The sequence below is a fragment of the Cyanidioschyzon merolae genome, chromosome 10, assembly GCF_000091205.1.
Source record: "Cyanidioschyzon merolae strain 10D DNA, chromosome 10, complete genome".
Lineage (NCBI taxonomy): Eukaryota > Rhodophyta > Bangiophyceae > Cyanidiales > Cyanidiaceae > Cyanidioschyzon > Cyanidioschyzon merolae.
The window spans coordinates 242,047-260,872 of record NC_010136.1 but is presented as its reverse complement, the minus strand read 5'-3'; the positions used below and the strand labels follow the sequence as shown (position 1 = coordinate 260,872).

Genomic DNA, 18,826 nt, shown 5'->3' with positions numbered 1-18,826 from the left:
GTATAAAAACGCTGACCGCTTGTAAACGTTTCGCCTCGGGTTTCAATGATACCCTGATGTGGTGATGAAAGTTAAGCGCTCTACGATGCTAAGCTAATGAAACAGTCAACGAGGAAACTTTCAGTTTCTAAGCACCTGTTTCCTATGAACCTGTCCAGCGGCGCGCATAAGTTCGTAGCCAAAGCCAAAGCCAAAGCCAAAGATGAAGCCTTTATAATCACGCAAGCACGAAGCTAAACAGCGACCAAGCCAAAAGTTGATCGACCTGTGGTGTTTGCTCCAGCCCCGGAAACACTCAACAGGTAAACCTCTTCGCTCTGGGCATGCGGGTCGAGGTAGTCCTTAGGCCGCCGTCGTCGTCACGACGCTGCGGTGGCGCAACGCGGACGCCGACGCAACCCTTCGTACGCACTGGGTAGCTGCCTCCGACTTGAGCGCGCTCTCTCTGAGGTGACTCGAGAGCTCCAGGTATCCATGGAGAGCGGTGTAGGTCTGTTGTCTCCAGCAACACTCAACGATCTGATCGCACTGGAGCAACTCGATGATCAGGCGTTCTGGGAGTCGTACGTGGTGCCGGAGACACCCTCCGCGGCTGCTACGGCAACGAGTGTCGACCTGCGGGGGGCAACGGCGGCGTACTCGTACCCAGCGCCTGCCTACGCGGAGAGCGTCGAGCTCCAACGCCGTCCGAATGTGAGTGCTCTGGATGAAGCGCTGTTTGATCGAGTGTACAGCCTGCTGGGGGCACTTGATCCCCGAGACCTTCCGCAGCTTGTTGCGTACCTCACGAGTTGTGGGCACAGCGGTGCCGCTGTGCGGCTCGTCGCCGTAACCGGCGGTGTGGCAACACTCACTGCTCTCTTACCGAGAGGCTGGCGAGCCACGAGTCGGCAAGTCGCGTTGCTAGCCTACAGTGCCGGTGGCCAGGCAGTTCTTCAGCGAAGCGTAGATCTCAGACCCTGCTTTGCCGACTGGCACGAGAACGCACCGGACGCTCGATCGACAATGGCTTGTTTGGCACTGAGCTTGACGTTTGGCGTTCGCAGCAGCTGCACAGCTCGCTTCCGTCCCGCTGGTACACACTGCCCCGTACACGGACGACAGCATGATGCGGTGCTTGCCATGTTCTGGCACGAAATCGATTATATAGAGGCAGCACGGCATGCGCTGCTCGCAACTTGGCGAGAATTAGTGGCTGGTACGAGATTGTCTCGTCATGATGGACCCCAAGCGACAACTGCAGCCCGCTGGCCTGTGGGTGCACCGTGCCCAGGCCCAGCGAGTGAAGGCAGCTCGAGACCCGAGGCTGCGGCGACGCTCTTGAACGCTGGGCAGCACGCAATACCTCCCGTGAATGGCATTACCTGCCATGGAGGCGGTGCCCAGTCTGCATTACTGAACGCACGGACCCGAATGAGTGCCCAGTGCTCTCGACCAGTACCCTGCTGGCCAGACGGGGCGTCAACGGGACGCAACGAGAGCCACCCGAGCTCAGATACAGATACTGCGGATCCGGTACTCGACTCGCGGGCGCTCCAGCGTCACCAGCGCTACATCGTCGTCCCAAGTCGTCACCGAGCGCTCAATCTGCTACACCTTGCTGTGGTGTATGGCGCCCCGGTGCTACTCCAAGGCGAGCCTGCAACCGGCAAGCGTGCTCTGCTGCACTTTCTGGCGAAGGAGCTGAAGCGCCCCATCACCGCCTTCTACTGGGATCGGCTGGGTTTCGAGGAAGACGCTTTTCTGGATGCAATCGCAGTCATTGCGCCCTGCGGCCCTGGTCGTTTCCAGTGGCGACTGGGTCCTGTGGGTGAAGCCCTGGCCCAGGGACACTGGCTTGTCCTCGAGGGCCTCGGCAGCTCGAGCGCTACCAACCGACGCCTTGCCACGAGTGTTGTGCAGCAGCTCGCTTCGATACGCCCTGGTGCAGTATTCGAACTTCCAGGGCGAAATTTCGCCTTGCAATTGCATCAGGACTTTCGGCTGTTCGCGATTCGCACTGGAACATCAGCATCGCTTACTACCACGGACGAGACGTCTTCCTCGTGGATCGGCTGGCTCGTTATCGACTTGCCACCGTATGCGAGAGCGGAGCGTCACCAACTGCTCGGGGAACGATTCCCAACTTGCACCCCGTGGATCGATCGCGTCCTCGCTAGCGTAGACTGCACCGCGGCGTGCTGTCGGAAACTCGCCGACAATCTCCCGCTTCCGGGACTGAACGAAGCAGTTCGTTTGGCTACTCGTTTAGCGCGCACCCAAGAGGCGCTCACCGAACCGTTGACTCCTGAGGTTGCGCTCATCCATGCGCTGGATGTTCTGGCACCGCTGTTGCCGCCGGCTGCTGCCGAAGACAAGCACGTGGAGGATGCTCTGCTCACAGCACTGGCTAGCCAGTGGAGTCTCTCTGCCCATGAGGCACGCATATGGTGGTCGCTAGCGTGGAAGCAGTCACCTCTGCCGCAACTGCTGGAACGCATGGCCGTAGCGCCCACCGAGACCAGCTGCACGGCGCTAGGTCAACTCTACAGAGCACTCGATCACGATGAGCCAGTCCTCTTGATTGGCGAAACAGGTGTCGGGAAAACGTTTATGGTACAGGAGCTGGCGAAAAGTCTGGGACGACGACTCGTCGTGCTCAATATGTCGCAGCAGAGCGACCTCACGGAACTGTTTGGTGGCTATCAACCGATCGATACGCGCAAACTCCTGCAAGACTTGGCGTATGAGCTGGAGGTTGCATTCAGCACAACCTTCTCCACGCATCGTAACCAGGACTTGATCCTGCAGCTTCGTCTAATGGCCCGTCGTCGTGACGCGAGTCGCCTAGTTCGACTCGCCCGCAGCCTCTTTACCAGAGTGGCGAGCAGTGGCCGCCTCGAAGGTCACCAGCAGCGGGCGCACTGGGATCAGGTACAGCGACTCGTTTCGCAAATGGAGGATGCCTACGGGTCCACAGCGTTGGAAAAGCGCTCACGGTTGCGAAAGCGACACCGCACTCTTGTGACGTCCACGAGCGAGCCGGCTTCCGGTTCTATTGATACATCTGGTGCTCGCAAAGTACGCTGGCTGGACAAACGACAGCACTTGCAGAGCCGAAGCGATTGTTCTGACGCTGTTGCTACCGCCCTGGACAACGAAATGGACGATGACGAGAGCGACGTGCTCGTCCGCGAGACACCAACAGCGGAGGCAGAGCCGCCTTTGCGCTTCGCTTTTCGAGAAGGCTTGTTGGCGCTAGCGCTTCGTCGTGGCGACCTGTTGCTCCTCGACGAACTGAACTTAGCTCCGGCGGCTTGTCTGGAACGCCTTACTGGCGTACTCGACTCGATATGGGAAAGCACAGCACACTCGCCAACGGCATCGTTGCCGCCCAGGCACCGCAACCAAGTCGCTGTGTTGTCGGCTAGTAGTAGCATCAACCGACATCCAGCTTTCCGACTCGTAGCCTGTATGAACCCGGAGACCAACATTGGCCGGAAAGCGTTACCCGCGAGCCTCCAGAGACGTTTCACGACTATTCGGTTGAACGATGAGCTTCCAGACGAGGACCTGCATCGCCTGGTGGAGCACCTCTTTACGAAGCGTCTGCATCCGAGTCAAGCTCGGGTCGATACCGAACATTCTTTGACGAAGCGTGTAGTGCTTTTTTATCAACGAGTGCGCGGACTGGCTCGTTCGAGTTTGTCCAGCGCTGGTGACGGGACTGCTCCCCGTTTTCCGCTGCGAACGCTCAGTCGGATGCTGCGACTGGCGCTGCACCTCACTCAGTGCGGTTTAGATGCTCGCAGGGCTCTCTACGAAGGCGCTTGTCTTGGTTTCAGCACTTTTCTCGCGGAGACAAGCCGCCAACGTGTGCTGCATCTCGCGTACGAGCTCCTGGCTGCTGACTTGGCAACACCCGAGCGTCATCTGCTCACGCCAGTGACGAAACTGTTACCGGCGATACCACGAAAGCGTCCAGTGGTCGATGTCGGAGGCCAGTGGCTCACCCTGGTACAGCCAGGTGCCTCGCCTGCCTCCAGTCAAGCTACGAATGGTGAGGCTCAGGTACCCGCCAGCGAGTCTCGACGAGAGATCCGCGTACCGGGAGAACACTCCGTTACCGCTGCGTCAGGTGCTGCTTGCAAGCAGCTGCTCACCAAAGGTGTCTCGGCGACGTTGAGCACTGCCAGTACCCGAGGTTGCAGCCCGACGTTCGTCTGTACACGAACGATGGTGAAAGCGCTGTCAGATATCGCCCGGGCACTGGTCGATGGACTCCAGAAGACGCCAGTGCTCATCGAGGGTGCAACTGCGGTCGGTAAGACCGCCTTGGTCAAGCACCTGGCCGAGCGTACCGGTCACGAACTTATTCGACTCAATCAACACGAGCACACGGATGTGAGCGAATACCTGGGTCGGTATTTGGTAGGACCTGATGGGTGTCTACGGTTTGTCGAGGGTCCTTTGGTGCGCGCTGCTCGTCACGGACACTGGGTGCTTCTCGATGAGCTCAACCTGGCTCCCGGTGACGTTCTCGAGTCCATCAACCGACTCTTGGACGAAAATCGTGAACTCGTCATTCCGGAAACTGGTCAAGTGGTACAAGCGCATTCGCAGTTTGCTCTGTTTGCTACCCAGAATCCCAGTGGTAGCCGCTATGGTGGACGCAAAATGCTCTCTCCGGCATTTCGCTCTCGTTTTGTTCTCATTCATCTGCCCGAGATGCAAGATGAGGAGCTCCTAGAGATCCTCGGTATCTGTTACGAGGTACCGGCTAGCTTTGCGAGCGCCATGGTTCGTATTCTGCGAGACTTGCAACTGCGACGCTGTACGGAACGCATTTTTGCCGGCACAGAAGGCCTGGTAACCGCGCGGGACCTCTTCCGCTGGGCCAACCGGCGAGCACGTGATCGGCAAGCGCTACGTTTCCACGGTCGTTGTTTGCTGGTGGAGCGCCTGCGCGAACCCGCGGAACGTAACGCTGTCTGGAGAGTACTCTGTCAACACATAGGTCTGGGTGTCGTGGAGGAGTCACCACGAAATGACGCGAGGACGTCCAGTGGCGTGCAAGCGTCGACAAGCGAGCATGCTGCTGCTGCTGCTGCTGCTGCTGCTGCTGCTGCTGCTTCGGTGACTAGGGAGCATACCATCATGGCGATGGTGGATGTGCTTCCACCGTTGACGCTCCGGGAACTGCTGGATTCGCTACCTGAGCGCGACCAGTGTCCCTGGTTGAATCTATTCGACAGTACAGGCGCAGATCAAGACCATGAGGCAGAAATGCCGCAACAGCAGCCCCAAGCAAGCGCAGATCAAGTCTATCAGACGCAGCAGCAGCAACAGCAGCGACATCACCAAACTGGCAACGCGTTGCATCGATCGGGCTCGGTGCCGTTGGGGACACTCCTGTGGCAACGCATTGAGGCAACTGCGGTGGAGGCATTGGGACTCGTCATGGTTCCGAGTCTGCAACGCGTACTAGGACTCGCTTTACACGCCATTCTTAACCAAGAACCGGTACTTCTAATTGGTGAGACCGGTATCGGCAAAAGCACGGTCTGTGCCGTATTAGCTGCTGCCCTGAATCGGCCACTCTATACCCTGAATGGTCATCGTCATACGGAAGCTGCGGACCTCGTAGGTCGTTACGTTCCCGTAGTGAGCACAGAGGCCCTGAACGATCCTCCATCGACTGCCGTGCCGCAGAGTTGCGCTACAACGGCATCCAAAGTGGTTACGAGCACGAGAAAACCTCGTTTCAAGTGGCAAGATGGAGCACTCACCTCGGCGATGAGACAAGGTGCGTTCCTCCTGATTGATGAAATCAACATGATCGACGACGCTGTGGTGGAGCGTCTGAACAGTGTGCTAGAACCCGCAGGCAAACTGGTGCTCAGTGAACACGGAGGTGAACCCCTTCCAGAGGTGCAGGCAGCTCCGGGCTTTGGCGTCTTCGCTTGTATGAACCCCAGCGGTGACTTTGGCAAGAAGGAACTCTCCGCTGCCATACGGAATCGCTTTACCGAGATATGGATACCCTATGAGGGCTCCTGCGATGATCTCTTCCCGGTGGCTGCGGAGCTGTTGGCAAGCGAACCACCGCTGGTGCTGGAACTCTGGAAGCGCGCCCTCGAATGGCTTCTCCAGCGTCAGCGTATGCTCCAGCAGCCTGCTATGAGCATTCGGGACCTCGTGGCCTGTATTCGTATCTATCGAGCGCAACAGCAACAGCAACAGCAACAGCAACATCGAGGTGCTGTGGTTGCGGCCCTCTACGAGGCCCTCGAAGCCTTCTGGGAGAGTGCCTGGAGTTTGTCGCCAGTGTCTCGACTCTCGCTTCGGAACGAGTTGCAGAGCCTTTTTCAAGACGAACATGCAGTTGCGATACATGGTGTGCAACTGCAACATGAGCGACAAGTACTGCAGCACCAGCGCCAACCGGTCGAGTCGACCGGGCGCCCTTCCTGGTGCTGGACTGCTCCCACAGTGCAACGCAACCTGCGACGCTTGGAGCGAGTTCGTGCTGTGGATCAGCGACCTGTTCTGCTGGAGGGCCCGCCAGGGGTCGGGAAGACCCAACTTGTTTTGGCGCTTGCTGAAACGCTCTCCAAAAAGGTGCACCGGGTGAATCTCAGCGAGTTCACCGAAATGATGGACCTGGTGGGGACCTTTGTTCCCCACGGCAGCGGGTTCTGCTTCCGGAGAGGTCCACTGTATACGGCAATGGAGCGAGGCGACTGGATTCTCGTTGATGAACTGAACCTGGCGAGTCAGTCGGTTCTCGAAGGTCTCAATGCAGTGTTGGATCATCGCCGAATGCTCCATGTTCCGGAGCTTGCACTTTCGCTTCCAGCATCCGAGGGTTTTCGTTTCTTCGCAACACAGAATCCTGCGGGAACGACGCTGGGGCGGCGTTCGCTCCCACGCAGTTTTCTGAACCGCTTTTGGCGGATTCCCTGCGACGACTATGATGCTGCAGACTATGAAGCGGTTCTGAGGCTACGATTTCCATCATTGGAGCAGTTTCCTGACGTGTTGCAACAGCTGACGCACTGGTGGCCTCAAAAGTTGAGCCTGGTTCATGCACAACCAGCCACGATGCGGGATGTGCTGCGTCTGGCAACGCTCTGGAATGCGTACCCCAGTGTGCCGCTGCGCAGCTGGGCTCAGCTGCTTCTGCCGATGCCGCTGGAGGTTGCCCAACGAGCGGTTTCAGTCCCCGAGACTCTAGCTGTTGCGCATACAGGGCGCAAAGTGGATGTTGCCGTGCATCCGGTATTTGGGAAGGATACTGTGCAGGGGTCAAGCCCTGGAGATGCGGAAGCACCCGGGAAAGCATCTCGTGTATTGGCGGCAGTCCATGAGCATGCAACTAAATCCGGTGCTGCTGCTGCTGCCGCTGCTGACGACGACGACGACGATGATGACGATAAGAACAAGGATAACGATGATAGTGATCATGCGCACCGGAAAGGATACCTTTCACAGACGGTCACGGAAAAGCATCCAAAAGGTTCGCTTTCTCTATCACGAGTTTTCGTTACGCAGCGCTTGGATGCACACAACGGCGAGTCAAATGCAGGAAACCAAGTTATACCGACACCCGGGCGCAAACGAGTCACTTTTGAGAAATATCCGCCAGCACCAGATGGTTCCTGGTGGTCGTTTCGGACCCCGTTGCCGCAAGTTGTGCTCCGGATGGATGCAGCATCCACTGAGGAGGATCACCTTTGCGGTATCGTAGACCCGGTTGTGGGCGGCACTGCATCGCTCGTGACGTGCAGTTGCTGGCAGCCTCGGTATGTTTCTGCGTTCCGGGAGCAGCTTTTCCGAAAGTGGCTCCAAATGGATCCTTGTGCACTTTTCTGTCGCAACAACACTAGCGAGCACCGCGCAGACAGGGCAACAGCGATGCACGCAGGTCCACTGTCTCAGTCGCTAACTCGAGACGATTCTTCACGGACCCCGCATTCCATGGAGGCAGAGCAATCCTCTGAGATAGCACCCCAGTTCCAGACTGGGAACAACGTTCCTGTAGCAGTCTCGGGGGACGCTCTGGCGGAAAACTCGGGTGATGCGGTTCCCCTGGGCACAGTATCCGCACACGAATCGAAACAGCTGCCAAGCGCCTCTGACTTGTACATCGGGGATACGATCCAAACACCAGACGCATCCCGCAACTTGAAGTGGTGCTTTTGCTGGGGTCCAGTTCTCGTAGCGGGACGCGAGGTGCAGGGTCCCAGTGCACACGGTCTGCTGGGACCCAGTCTCGCCATTGAGAGCGTGCCGGAATGGAGGCCCTGTCAGGCACCCCACTGGACAGCCTTAGCCGTAGCGGTTACCCAGCGATGGCCCTGCTTGCTGGTTGGTCCAGCGAGCTGCGGCAAAGCCAGCCTTGTTCAGGGTATGGCGCAAATCCTGGCGATGCCGCTCACAGAGGTGGTGCTCAGCAACCAAACCGATATTACGGATCTGTTCGGGGGTTACAGCCACGCTTCAGAGCAGCGGACTAGGGAAACGATATGCGCCTCGTCGTCGCTGCACAACTCCAGTAGAGCACGTTCGTCTTCATCGTCCGCAAGACAAGACCCTGAGTACTTCGTTTGGCGTCCGTCGCGCCTGCTGACTGCCCTTGAACAAGGACACTGGCTCTTACTGCGGCACGTGGAGGCGTTGTCACCGGCTCTACTGGATCGTTTGAATCCGCTGCTTGAGGAGGATGTTTTCGAGCTCCCGGTACCCGAAGCGCCACCAATGTTATCCCAACACGATGACCCCAGCGACACCGGCATCCGACGCTTTGTCATCCATCCCAGGTGTCGTATTTTTCTGACGGCAACTTGTTCGGAAGCTGCTGCAGGGTGTGCTGCACGTCAGAGCCCGGCTCTCTCCGAGGCGCTCATGAGCCGTTGTTTGACGCTGTGGGTAGGCGGCAGCGCTGCTTCCGAGCAGCCCGTCGAGGCAGCACACGCGCAAGCGTCAGCTTTCCAGGGGCAAGCATTGCCTTGTGGCGACGTTACTGGACGAGGGAATGCTCTAGCAGCGTCTGCGACAAAGCCCATGGATGCTCGGTGTTTTGCAGCGGCAAGCGAAGTACCTGCCGAAGCGCTTTGGAGCGGTATCACTCGAACATCGATCTCCTTGTTCTATGATCCATTACGTCCGGTAATTGAATACGATCTGGATCGATTGGCACGGGTGCTGGACTTGTTCGATACAGCTGCCGCTAGCTGGTGCGAGCAAAACTCGACGTTGCCAGTTGCCATCAGCGTCGGAGGTGAGCGGTCTGCACCAGCCGCGGTGAGTCACGAGGATGCAACAAACGCCTCTATCTGGGGCAGCGCTCCTTCACGCGCTACCGAAGCGAACGTTCTGGCTTTTTGGGCGAGCCGTCAGGTGCACCTGTGCCGCACCCGCGTCATCCAGGCTCTGCGACAGCACGCGGAAGCTGCTGGCCTCTTCCTGATGATGAGTTCGCCACTGGACTTGGGTTTGCGTCTCGCGCTCATCGGTCTAGGACCAGAATCGTATCCATTGATGCCGTTCTCCGCAGAGACGTTTCGCAGAGCATCTCGTTCGCTTGCCCCGGTTGCACGACTGCCCAGAGATGGAGCGTCCAGTCCTGGGCGTACCGGATCCGCGTCATTGAGCGGTGAACCTCTACTGGATACGCTGCAGCTGCATCCCATACCCGATACAGGCACAGAATCGACTTTTGCAATGCAGCAGCAGCAAGTGCTCGTGTGGTTGCTCCTTTACTGGCGTTGTTTTTGGCCATGGCAGATTCCCTGGTCGACGTCAACGATACAGGGCCCGTTCAGGAAGCAGATTACGGCCATTCGACTGGATGCTCTCGAGAGCCTGTCCCGAAAACGCTTTCAGGAGAGTGGAAACGATGCACGCTGGCGAGCATCAATAATGCATCCAGTTGGATCAAGCACCCGTGGGTATGTTGCTGTGTTTCAGCCAGCTTGGAAAAGAATACGCAGCGCACTTGAACTTGACGCTGCATGCTTCCAGGTATGCTCGTCGAGCGGTGAGCGCTGGTGCTGGTGGCAACGCGCCCTGCCGAATGCGTACACGTCGAATGCATCCAGTCTCTTGCAACGTTTCTACAACCAGGGCAGGGAGGCGGCATATGCGGCCTCTGTGGACTGGTTGACTGCCGCCGCCAAGGCATGTTGTCGCCTCACGATGCCCCCCGGTGATCCGGCACGTGAATCATTCACATCGAATACCTTGGTCCAACAGGACGGGGCGTATGCGGAGCTCGATGACCCCGGCGAAAGCGCAGCAGTCGAGAAGAGCACACCAGCCAATGCTGTTGCTGCTGCTGCTGCTGCTGCTGCTGTTGCTGCTTTTACGACGGATGCTAGCGTTCGCACTCGTTGGCTTGCTGAGCAACCCGCACAGCGCGCAGTGAGTGCGTTGCTTCCGCGTTCCACGCCACGATGGCTTGCCTGGTTTGTGCTGATGGATCTAGCGGGTCTGCTGTGTGCAAGCGAGAGGCTTCTTAGCCACGAGGCTGCTTTCGCGAACACCCAGGAACGCGGAGCCTTGCAACGCCGTTGGATGCAGCTGAACAACTGGCTAGTGCGCTTTTCATGGCCTCTCGTGGTCGTGGTTGCCACCATGCGGGTAGCGCTTGCGCTGGGCGCTCCCGAACGAGAAAACGACTGGTTTGTGCGGTGTGCGCTTCGTCAGGTAGCGCTGTCTTGGCATCTCGTGTGCTGGGCGCTGCACCTGCTGGACGACAGCGAGGCCTCGGAGACGTTGCACGCCATGCAGTCAAGCGAACAGGCCAAGGAGCGTTATTTCGACCCGCAGCGCACCTGCTGCGGTTTACCGCACCACTGGGAGTCACTCATGTCGGGTTCATGCGCGTTTCATTGCCTCGCCGATGCCTTGTTGCAGCGGCAGTACGACTTTGGGGCCTATAATGACGCCCAGCATATCAAGCCCAGCACTAGCACGCCCGCCGACGCGCTCGATGCCTATCTCTGGGAAGCACTCTGGGAACGAGGTCTAGTGCCGACGCTGGACGCTCAACGGGGCGCACCGGGGCCCGCAGGTCGCTCTCGGAACGCGCCTGCGACCACTGGAGGTACGACGGCTCCTGGAACTGTACCCCAGAGACATGCGGTGCTCTGGTGGCGCATTCCTCGCTTTGAACATCCGACTGCTGCACCGGTGCTTTGCATCGAAGAGCACGATCGTTCGGAAACCGAGCAGTCCGCGAGTCGCTTTGAACATCCGACTGCTGCACCGGTGCTTGGCATCGAAGAGCACGGTCGTTCGGAAACCGGGCAGTCAGCGAGTCGCTTTCAACATCCGACTGCTGCACCGGTGCTTGGCATCGAAGAGCACGGTCGTTCGGAAACCGAGCAGTCCGCGAGTCGCATGCCGTCGTTGCCTGCAGTGGTCGATCCTGCCGAGGTATATGGCTATCTGGATGAGGAGCTGCTCCCGTGGATGGAGGCCCTGCGTCAGCGTGATGATCGCATTGTGGAGCAGGCCTTTAACGGCTACAGCTGTACGCTGCCTGGGTCCGCAGATCGAAGTCTCCTTCGTCGTGTGGACCTGTCGGAAGCACAGCTTGCGGCTCTACGCGCCGAGGCTAGAGCGCGTAGGTTTTATCGCCCATCGGTACCGACGTTGGAAGCGGCACTCGCGTACGGTCATGCTTGGAGGGAGCAGCAGGAACCGCTGCTCCGAATGCTTCCTCGAGAATCCGCTGCAGGCTGGACACACGTCTGGAGTGCAGCGGAACGCCTGGGGGCTTTGGAGGGACTGCAAGCAGCGGAAGCACTGCTGCCAGGTGGACGTTTTCACGCCCTGCATGATACCGCCGGACTTGTCGTGCTTGACTGGTACCAGGAATACCATGAGAGGCTGCTTCTCGATGCCGAAAAGAGTGTCGCTGGGATGTGCACCACCGACGCACTGGACTGGTCGACGCTCTGGAGGCCGCGGATGTTGTTGCTTCTCGAGTCGGTGTTTGCGTCTGAGCGCGAGCCTGAGCCATCACTTGGAGCGAGAGGCGGCCTGTTGGCACCAGTGCGCCTTGCTCGAGCACCTCGACGGCTGCTAGTTTCGTTGCAGCAACTGCTTTGTAGACAGGAAAGCGCACAAACCCGTTTCTGGCATGCCTGGGCAGTCTTGTTGGATGTGGTGCTTGCCGGAGGTGTTCCTGGTCTCGATGAACGACGCGCCCAGGCGTCTGCATCGATTCCCAATGGAGCGGCTCCGGAAACGTCCGCACAAGAGGCTTGGCGAACGCTTGCTGCAGCAGCTGGAATGCCGTGGAGTCGAGCAGGTGCTGTTGCAGCCGCGGAAGCTTCCGATGAGGCGCTTGCACACTGTAGGCGCCTCTTCGAGTCCGAACTAGAGCCACTGCGGCAAGGCTCGCCAGAGCGCACCGCATCAACCGGCACTGCATGTGCTCGAATGGACCTGGATCCCGACGAAACCCCACAATGGGAAGCGTTGCGTCTTTGGCACCAATACAGTTTGCTGTCTCTGGAGGCAACTCACGGGACACGAGATTCGCAGCGAGCAGCAGCAGCAGTAGCGCCTTCGGATTCGTATGTGAGCGTGATTAAGGACTTGGAGCGCAGGGCGGACGCACTACCTGTCCCTTTAGCGATACCCACTGGTGCTGCTTCTGTCCCGAATGCAGTGCTCTCGGAGATCGACGTCCTTGCTGCTGGACAGATAGCATGCAGTACTGCTTTTGTACGGAATGCAGCACTCTCGGAGCGCAATGCGATTGCTTCTGGTCAGATAGCTACGGATGGTGGCTGCGGTCGACGCTGGAACTCGAGCGAGCACCCAGCAGTACCGCCAGGGAGCACCTGTTGGCAATCGCTGCCCGGGCTGTTGGCTCAATTGGTCAACACTGCTGCCCCTGGTACTTCCTCTGTGGATACGAAAACGACTCAGTGGTGCTCTGGTGTGGTCGTAGCTCTCGCGCTGCTGCTCATCGGAATGGAAGCTTTGAGTTGTACGCAAGAGCTCCCTGCTCAAGTGCTCGCAGCACTGCAAAAGCACAGCTATGAAGCGCTTCTGCGGAGTTACGTGGTGGCATCCATACAGTTGTTGCGTATCCAACCGGCAACTACCTGGTGGAGCGTCCTCCAGCATCCACACTCCCTGCCCTATTTATGGACTGCGTGGCAGAGACCGGTTGCAGAGTCCAGTGCCTCGCTGCATGGAAGCGCAGCCGAACCTACGTGGCGCTACGGAGCAGCGCTCTCTAGCCTGGGTGACCAGCTGCGTGCCTGGGCGCGTCAAGAGCCGGACCGAGCCCTCTGGATGCACCTTGCGACGCGCTGGGATAGTTGTTCCAAGCGAAGCGAACAATTGCGAGCCCTTGGCCGGGAGCGGGAAGCGCTCGAGCTGCTCCTGGGAGAGCTCCTTGAACCCCTGGCACAAGAGATTGCCCAGCGTTGTGCTTTCTCCGATGCAGATGATTCGACTAATGGTGCGCTGCGCGACACTTGGGAGCAGCTCGGCTCGCTGCTAGTCTCGATGCGACTCGCTTGTTTCGCCCAGACTCGTTGGCAACGTGAAGAGCGTGCTCTGCGCTATTCGAAGCGGGTCATCGACACGCTCCCGTGTTGGTTGCAGGTTGCGACGCTCGCCGAGAGCGCCGCAGTCTCTGAACAGTCCAGGGCAGGATGCTCGTTGATGGATGCAATGGGAAAGCGTACGAGCGCTGGACAAGACCCAGAGATGCTCCTCGGCGATGAGCGTGTGCCCCAGTGGCTCGTCTGTTGTGGACAGGGCATGGAGACGCTCGCCGTGGGATATGTCTTTCCGTTGCTACAGCTGTGGCGGTTGCTTGCGCGCTACGGTAGCCAGCTGGAGCCTCGCTTGCAAGCTATCCAAGCGCAACTGGTACTTGTCTACCGTTACTACGTACGATACTGCGAGATAGTGCAGGAAGCGATTGATGAGCTTCAACAGAAACAGCTCCCCCAGTGGCAACTGCAGCGACTGCGCTTCGGGATGCAGATGCAGCGACCGTGGCGACAGCTTGCCGACTGGGAGCGCTACCGAGCAGCAGTCCAGCAGCTGCAGCAGGAGGAGCGCCAGCAGTGGCGAGCCCTGGACCACCTGCTGGACAGCAGTGTGCAGTCGCTCTGGCAGCGAGCTCGTGAACGCGTCGCTAAGCAGCTCTTGGAGCGTTCGCAAACCGCATTGGTCAGCTCGACGCAAGAATCGTTCATGGACACCAACGTGAAGGCAGCTGGACCAGCGTTGGAGCAGTTATCGCTGGTACACGAGGCGTCGTTGGCTGCACTGAGGGAACTGGAGCGCCTAGCGCACCAGAACAAGTGCTGTTGGGCATCTATAGAGCGTTGTTATCGCTCTATCTTTCAACTGCTGCGTCCAATGAGGATACGAAAGCGTCCATTGCGAGAGCCTTTGCGGTTGCACTGGCCCGCTGGCGTGCTCTATTACGGGCGGGCGCCCTGGGGATACCCCCTGGGACAAGCGGAGCGTCTTCGGACGCAACAACAGCCACAGCAACAGCAACAGCAGCCAAACACACCGTACATGAGCAATACGGACGACGGCGACGACGATCATGCAGCTCTTTTCGATGTGCTGGACATGTTGCTGCTGGTGGATACCAAGTTCTGGGAGCAGCTGACGGCTACTACGGATCCGGCAGAGCTGCGAGGCTTGCGCACCGTGGCTACGTTGCTGGCGTTGGTGCGCGGGCTGCTCAGCGACCTCGCTGACCAACGCGAAACCTGGCAGATCGCGCATGCTCATCCAGCTGTGCAAGTCCAGACGCAAGCATCCGTACGTTGCGCAGCAGCAGCAGCGGCAGCGGCGGAAACGTCGCCTTCGAACTCGGAGGCGGTCGCGAGCTGGACTTGTGCGCACGACGCGACTCGAGTGCTGTCGAAGGGAGCGGTCCCGGGGCGTGGTGCTCCAGTCACGGAACTGGATACACAGACGCAGCGTCATGCTGCCGAATATTCGATAATCGATGAAGCGTCTGTCTCAACAATGGATACTCGCCGTGTTGCGCTGGAACTGGCCGTACTGTGTCGCTGTTGGCCAGACGCTGCGTCACTGGGGGCTCGCTTTGCGGCCTTGGCGGCGGAACTTGGGCGTCAGCTCCATCAGCACGACTGGGACGGCATCGAAAGCAGCGCAACCGACCTCGAGCAACTGCTGCGTACGTTTCAGTCTGGCACGTCTCGCACGACAAGTGCTGCGGCAACGGCATTGCGTACGCAACTGTACCGATGTGCTCTGGAGCAAGTTGCAAGGCTCCGACTCCAACTCCAGCGACGAGTGCCTGCATCGCTGCGGGGTAATGGCCAAATGGAGGCGGGTCCAATTCCAGTATCCGAAGACTCTCGTCGGGATAACGAGGGTCCCGCGTCTGAACGCCACCCCGAAGCGAGCCCTCGAGCGTCTCCAGAGTGCCAGACGGCGACACCGACTGCAACGCCGGACTGGACACTGATGGAGCTCCTGCACTGGCGTCCGTCGTCAAGCGAAGCGTTTGTATTGTGCCTGGGACAAGTGCACGGCACTGCGAATGTCTCTGAGCACCAGCATGGCGCACTTGAGCGCAAACTGGCCATGTTGCGGCGTCTGCACTGGTCGCTTGTGCGTATCGTTCAGGTTTTGTTGTGTCTTGCGGATCGTTCGCTGATGCTGCTTCACAATGCAGCAGTGGATGCACAGCGCGATGCAGTTGGTAAGGATGTGATGCGCCAGGGAGCGGGCTTTGCTGACACCGGAGCATTGAATGCGGATGCTCGTGACTGTTCCGCCGACCTGGCAGCATCCGAGCTTGGTGAGGAGCTCTTCGCCTCCGACAGAGCGACGAATAGTGCAGCGGAGCAGGGCGTGCCGCGCTCCTCTGATGACCTCGAATCGAATGAGGAGCTGCTCACCACAGCGGCGTTCTCGGCACCGTTTACAGAGAACGAGACTCTGGGGCAAGCCCCAGAAGACGACATCGACGTCGACGGTGACATGAACAACCCAGGGGGCACGGAAGCGCCGCCCGCGACGGAGACTGCACCAACGCCCTGCCCGGAGGAGCGCGCGTTGCCTGCTGACAGGACAGCGACCTCAGCAACAGCTCTAGCTGCGACGAGTATGGAGGAAGCGGCACCCGACTCGATGACAGATGCACCAGCGGAGGTGGTTGCATCTGGCAACGAGAGCACCGTGGATGCAGAAGCTGCCCCGCGGTTACCGTGTGCAGTCACGGGGCCTGCGCAACCCTCCATGAGCCCGGAAGCGTCGCTGAACGAGCCCGAGCAGGACGCTCCCGACATCCTCGAGGACCTGGTGCATCCGGACGGCAACTCGTCTCCGGATAGGGTGTCAGAGGCATCTGAAGGCTTGCCATTCGCTGAAGACTGGGAATGCGACGAACCTGCTGTCGACTCTGTCTCTGTTGACGCCTCGGAGGAGGCCGAAGCGAGGAGCGCGTTGCATTCAGACGAGGACGCTCTGTCCGACAATGGAGATACGATGAACGCGTCTCCCGCAGATGCCGAGAGGTCTCAGTCTGACGCTCGGGATACCTCGGAGACGAGAGAGCACACAGGCCGCTCGCCCGTCTCTGAATCCTCGATACTAGCCAATGCTGCGCTCCCCGAACTGGCTACCGGAGGCGAGTCTGGAAACGCTGCAAGTGCACCGTCGCAATCCGCAGCAGCAACTGGAGCCGCAGCCGCGTCGTCAGGTACGCTTCCAGCATCCGCAGAGGCACCGGTCATGCAAGCGGTATCGGAAAATCCCAGGGAGAGGCCCGGAGCGGCTCATACCGAGGTCGATGCTGCGACAACGATGCCGCTCGCAGCCAGGAATGTGCCGGAGACGATCTGGAGCCAGGACGCTATGCACTGGACAACGCCGCCCCAGCCAGCATCCTGGGAAAGCACCGAAGAGCAGCGGAGCGCCTCGGCGCAAGGCGCACCCGCGTATGCAGCAGAGGCGGCGGTGTCACTCGCTCCGGACCGGCAGGCTCATGTTGCGTCAAGCGTAGCAGCAGAATGGTCTAGTGGAGCCGCGCCAACCGCAACACCCCTTGACTTGCCATACCCGTACACTGGGGAAACATCAACTTCGTTGGAACAGAACAAACCAGCTGCGGCAGATGAACAACATCGTATGCCTGCGTTGACGGACGATCTCTGGAGCGACAACCAGGATCCAACGGGCGTGCCGCATCAGCCGCAGGTGCAGCAGATGACCGGTTCGAATGTCGACGACCTGGTGGTACCAGCTGCAAGCCATCGCAATGCACAGTGGAGCGCGTCGTCGACACTGTCACCAGCGGAAGCGTCACCAGGACGCCAGACGTCTACCGCGAAGACACCAGAACCTGAACGCCAGCGCGCAACGCAACGCCAAGAGTCCCTGCATCATCGCGACGACGAAAACGACAAGGATGACAACCAGGATATCGCACCACAGCACATGGACGCGGACCATACGCGATACTCGCTGGAACAAGCGGCTGCTGATGCTGATTTGATCACCTGGTTCGCACTTGAACGTTCTCATGAGGCGACGATTGCACACCTCAGCCGTCGACTGGAACCCGTCCTCGAGTACAACCAAATGACGCGTTTTGCAGGCGACTTTCGCACCGGGAAGCGGCTCCATATGCGTCGTCTCATTGATTATGTGGCCAGCAACTACACCCGCGATCGTATCTGGATGCGTCGTATTCGTCCAGACCGTCGTCGATACGATATCGTTGTTGCGGTCGACGACTCTGCGAGTATGCACGAATCAGGTGCGTCTCGCTTGGCACTAGAGTCTCTGGTGGTGGTTGCAGCGGCGCTGCAGCGACTCGAACTGGCACATCTGGGTGTTATCCGTTTCGGTTGCGATGCACAAGTCGTGCATTCCTTACACGCCGGAATACCCGCCGCTGGCTCTGTTGGTGATCAGCTGCTTGGTCAGTTTACGTTCCAGCAGCAGGCGACCAATGTGGTCGCTCTGTTAGAATGTGCGTCGGCGTTGTTCCGAGAGGCACGGGAGCAGCAAGCCGGTGTGATCGATTCTTGGCAGCTGTTGCTGATTCTTTCCGACGGGCGACTAGGAGAGCGAGACGCCCTCCGCGCGCTCATTCGAGAAGCGAATGCACAACGTCTGCGGATCGTGTTTTTCATATTGGATCAGGTTGCTGGCACTCGAGAACAAGAGCAGCAGGCGTCGAGCGCGGTCCGGCGTACCTCTGTTCTCGATATGAAGCAGGTCGGTTTTGCCCCGGGTGGACGCATGCAGGTGCGACGCTACCTGGAAGATTTTCCCTTTCCTTTCTATGTCATTGTAGAGGAGATTGCCGCTTTGCCGGCGGTATTCGGGGACACGTTACGGCAATGGCTCGCAGCCGGCATGGATTCCGGATGCTAGCAGCACACGAGAGCGCCGCGTTTGCCAGGTGCTTTTCACGGTATCGTGCCTGATTGCGACGTTGTGTCGGGGGTCTGTGCCTGGGTGCGCTCGCGACAAGCGCCCGCGATGCCGAGTGCCCACGGTGAGCGCCGAGCTTCGCGAGGCATCGGAATCCCAGCGCGTTTCACGCTTATGCCGACACTGTATGATCGATGTTTTTGCAGTTTGCTGTGGATGTTGCTCGTGTTCAAGGTGATCGGTACGAGTCCATCGGCAGTGCAGTACAGCGATTCACTGGAACAGACCGTCGCAAGCATAGCTATAACGCGAGCACAGGGCGCAGCTGGTGTACACCGGTCTGCGGCGCAAGTGCCCCAAGACGCCGTGGCGATACCTGGCAACGCGGACTCGTTTCTCGACCAAGATACCGGATTCGAGTGTTCACAGC

General features: G+C 59.1%; 1 protein-coding gene across 1 annotated transcript; it reads left to right on the top strand.

The window, feature by feature from the left end:
• Positions 1-474: 474 nt before the first annotated feature.
• On the top strand, positions 475-18,396 carry CYME_CMJ083C (similar to midasin Mdn1p; the record flags this gene model as incomplete). Its single annotated transcript, XM_005534770.1, has 1 exon — positions 475-18,396. One exon carries the CDS (start codon positions 475-477, stop codon positions 18,394-18,396), a length of 17,922 nt encoding a protein of 5,973 aa, XP_005534827.1.
• Positions 18,397-18,826: the final 430 nt, after the last annotated feature.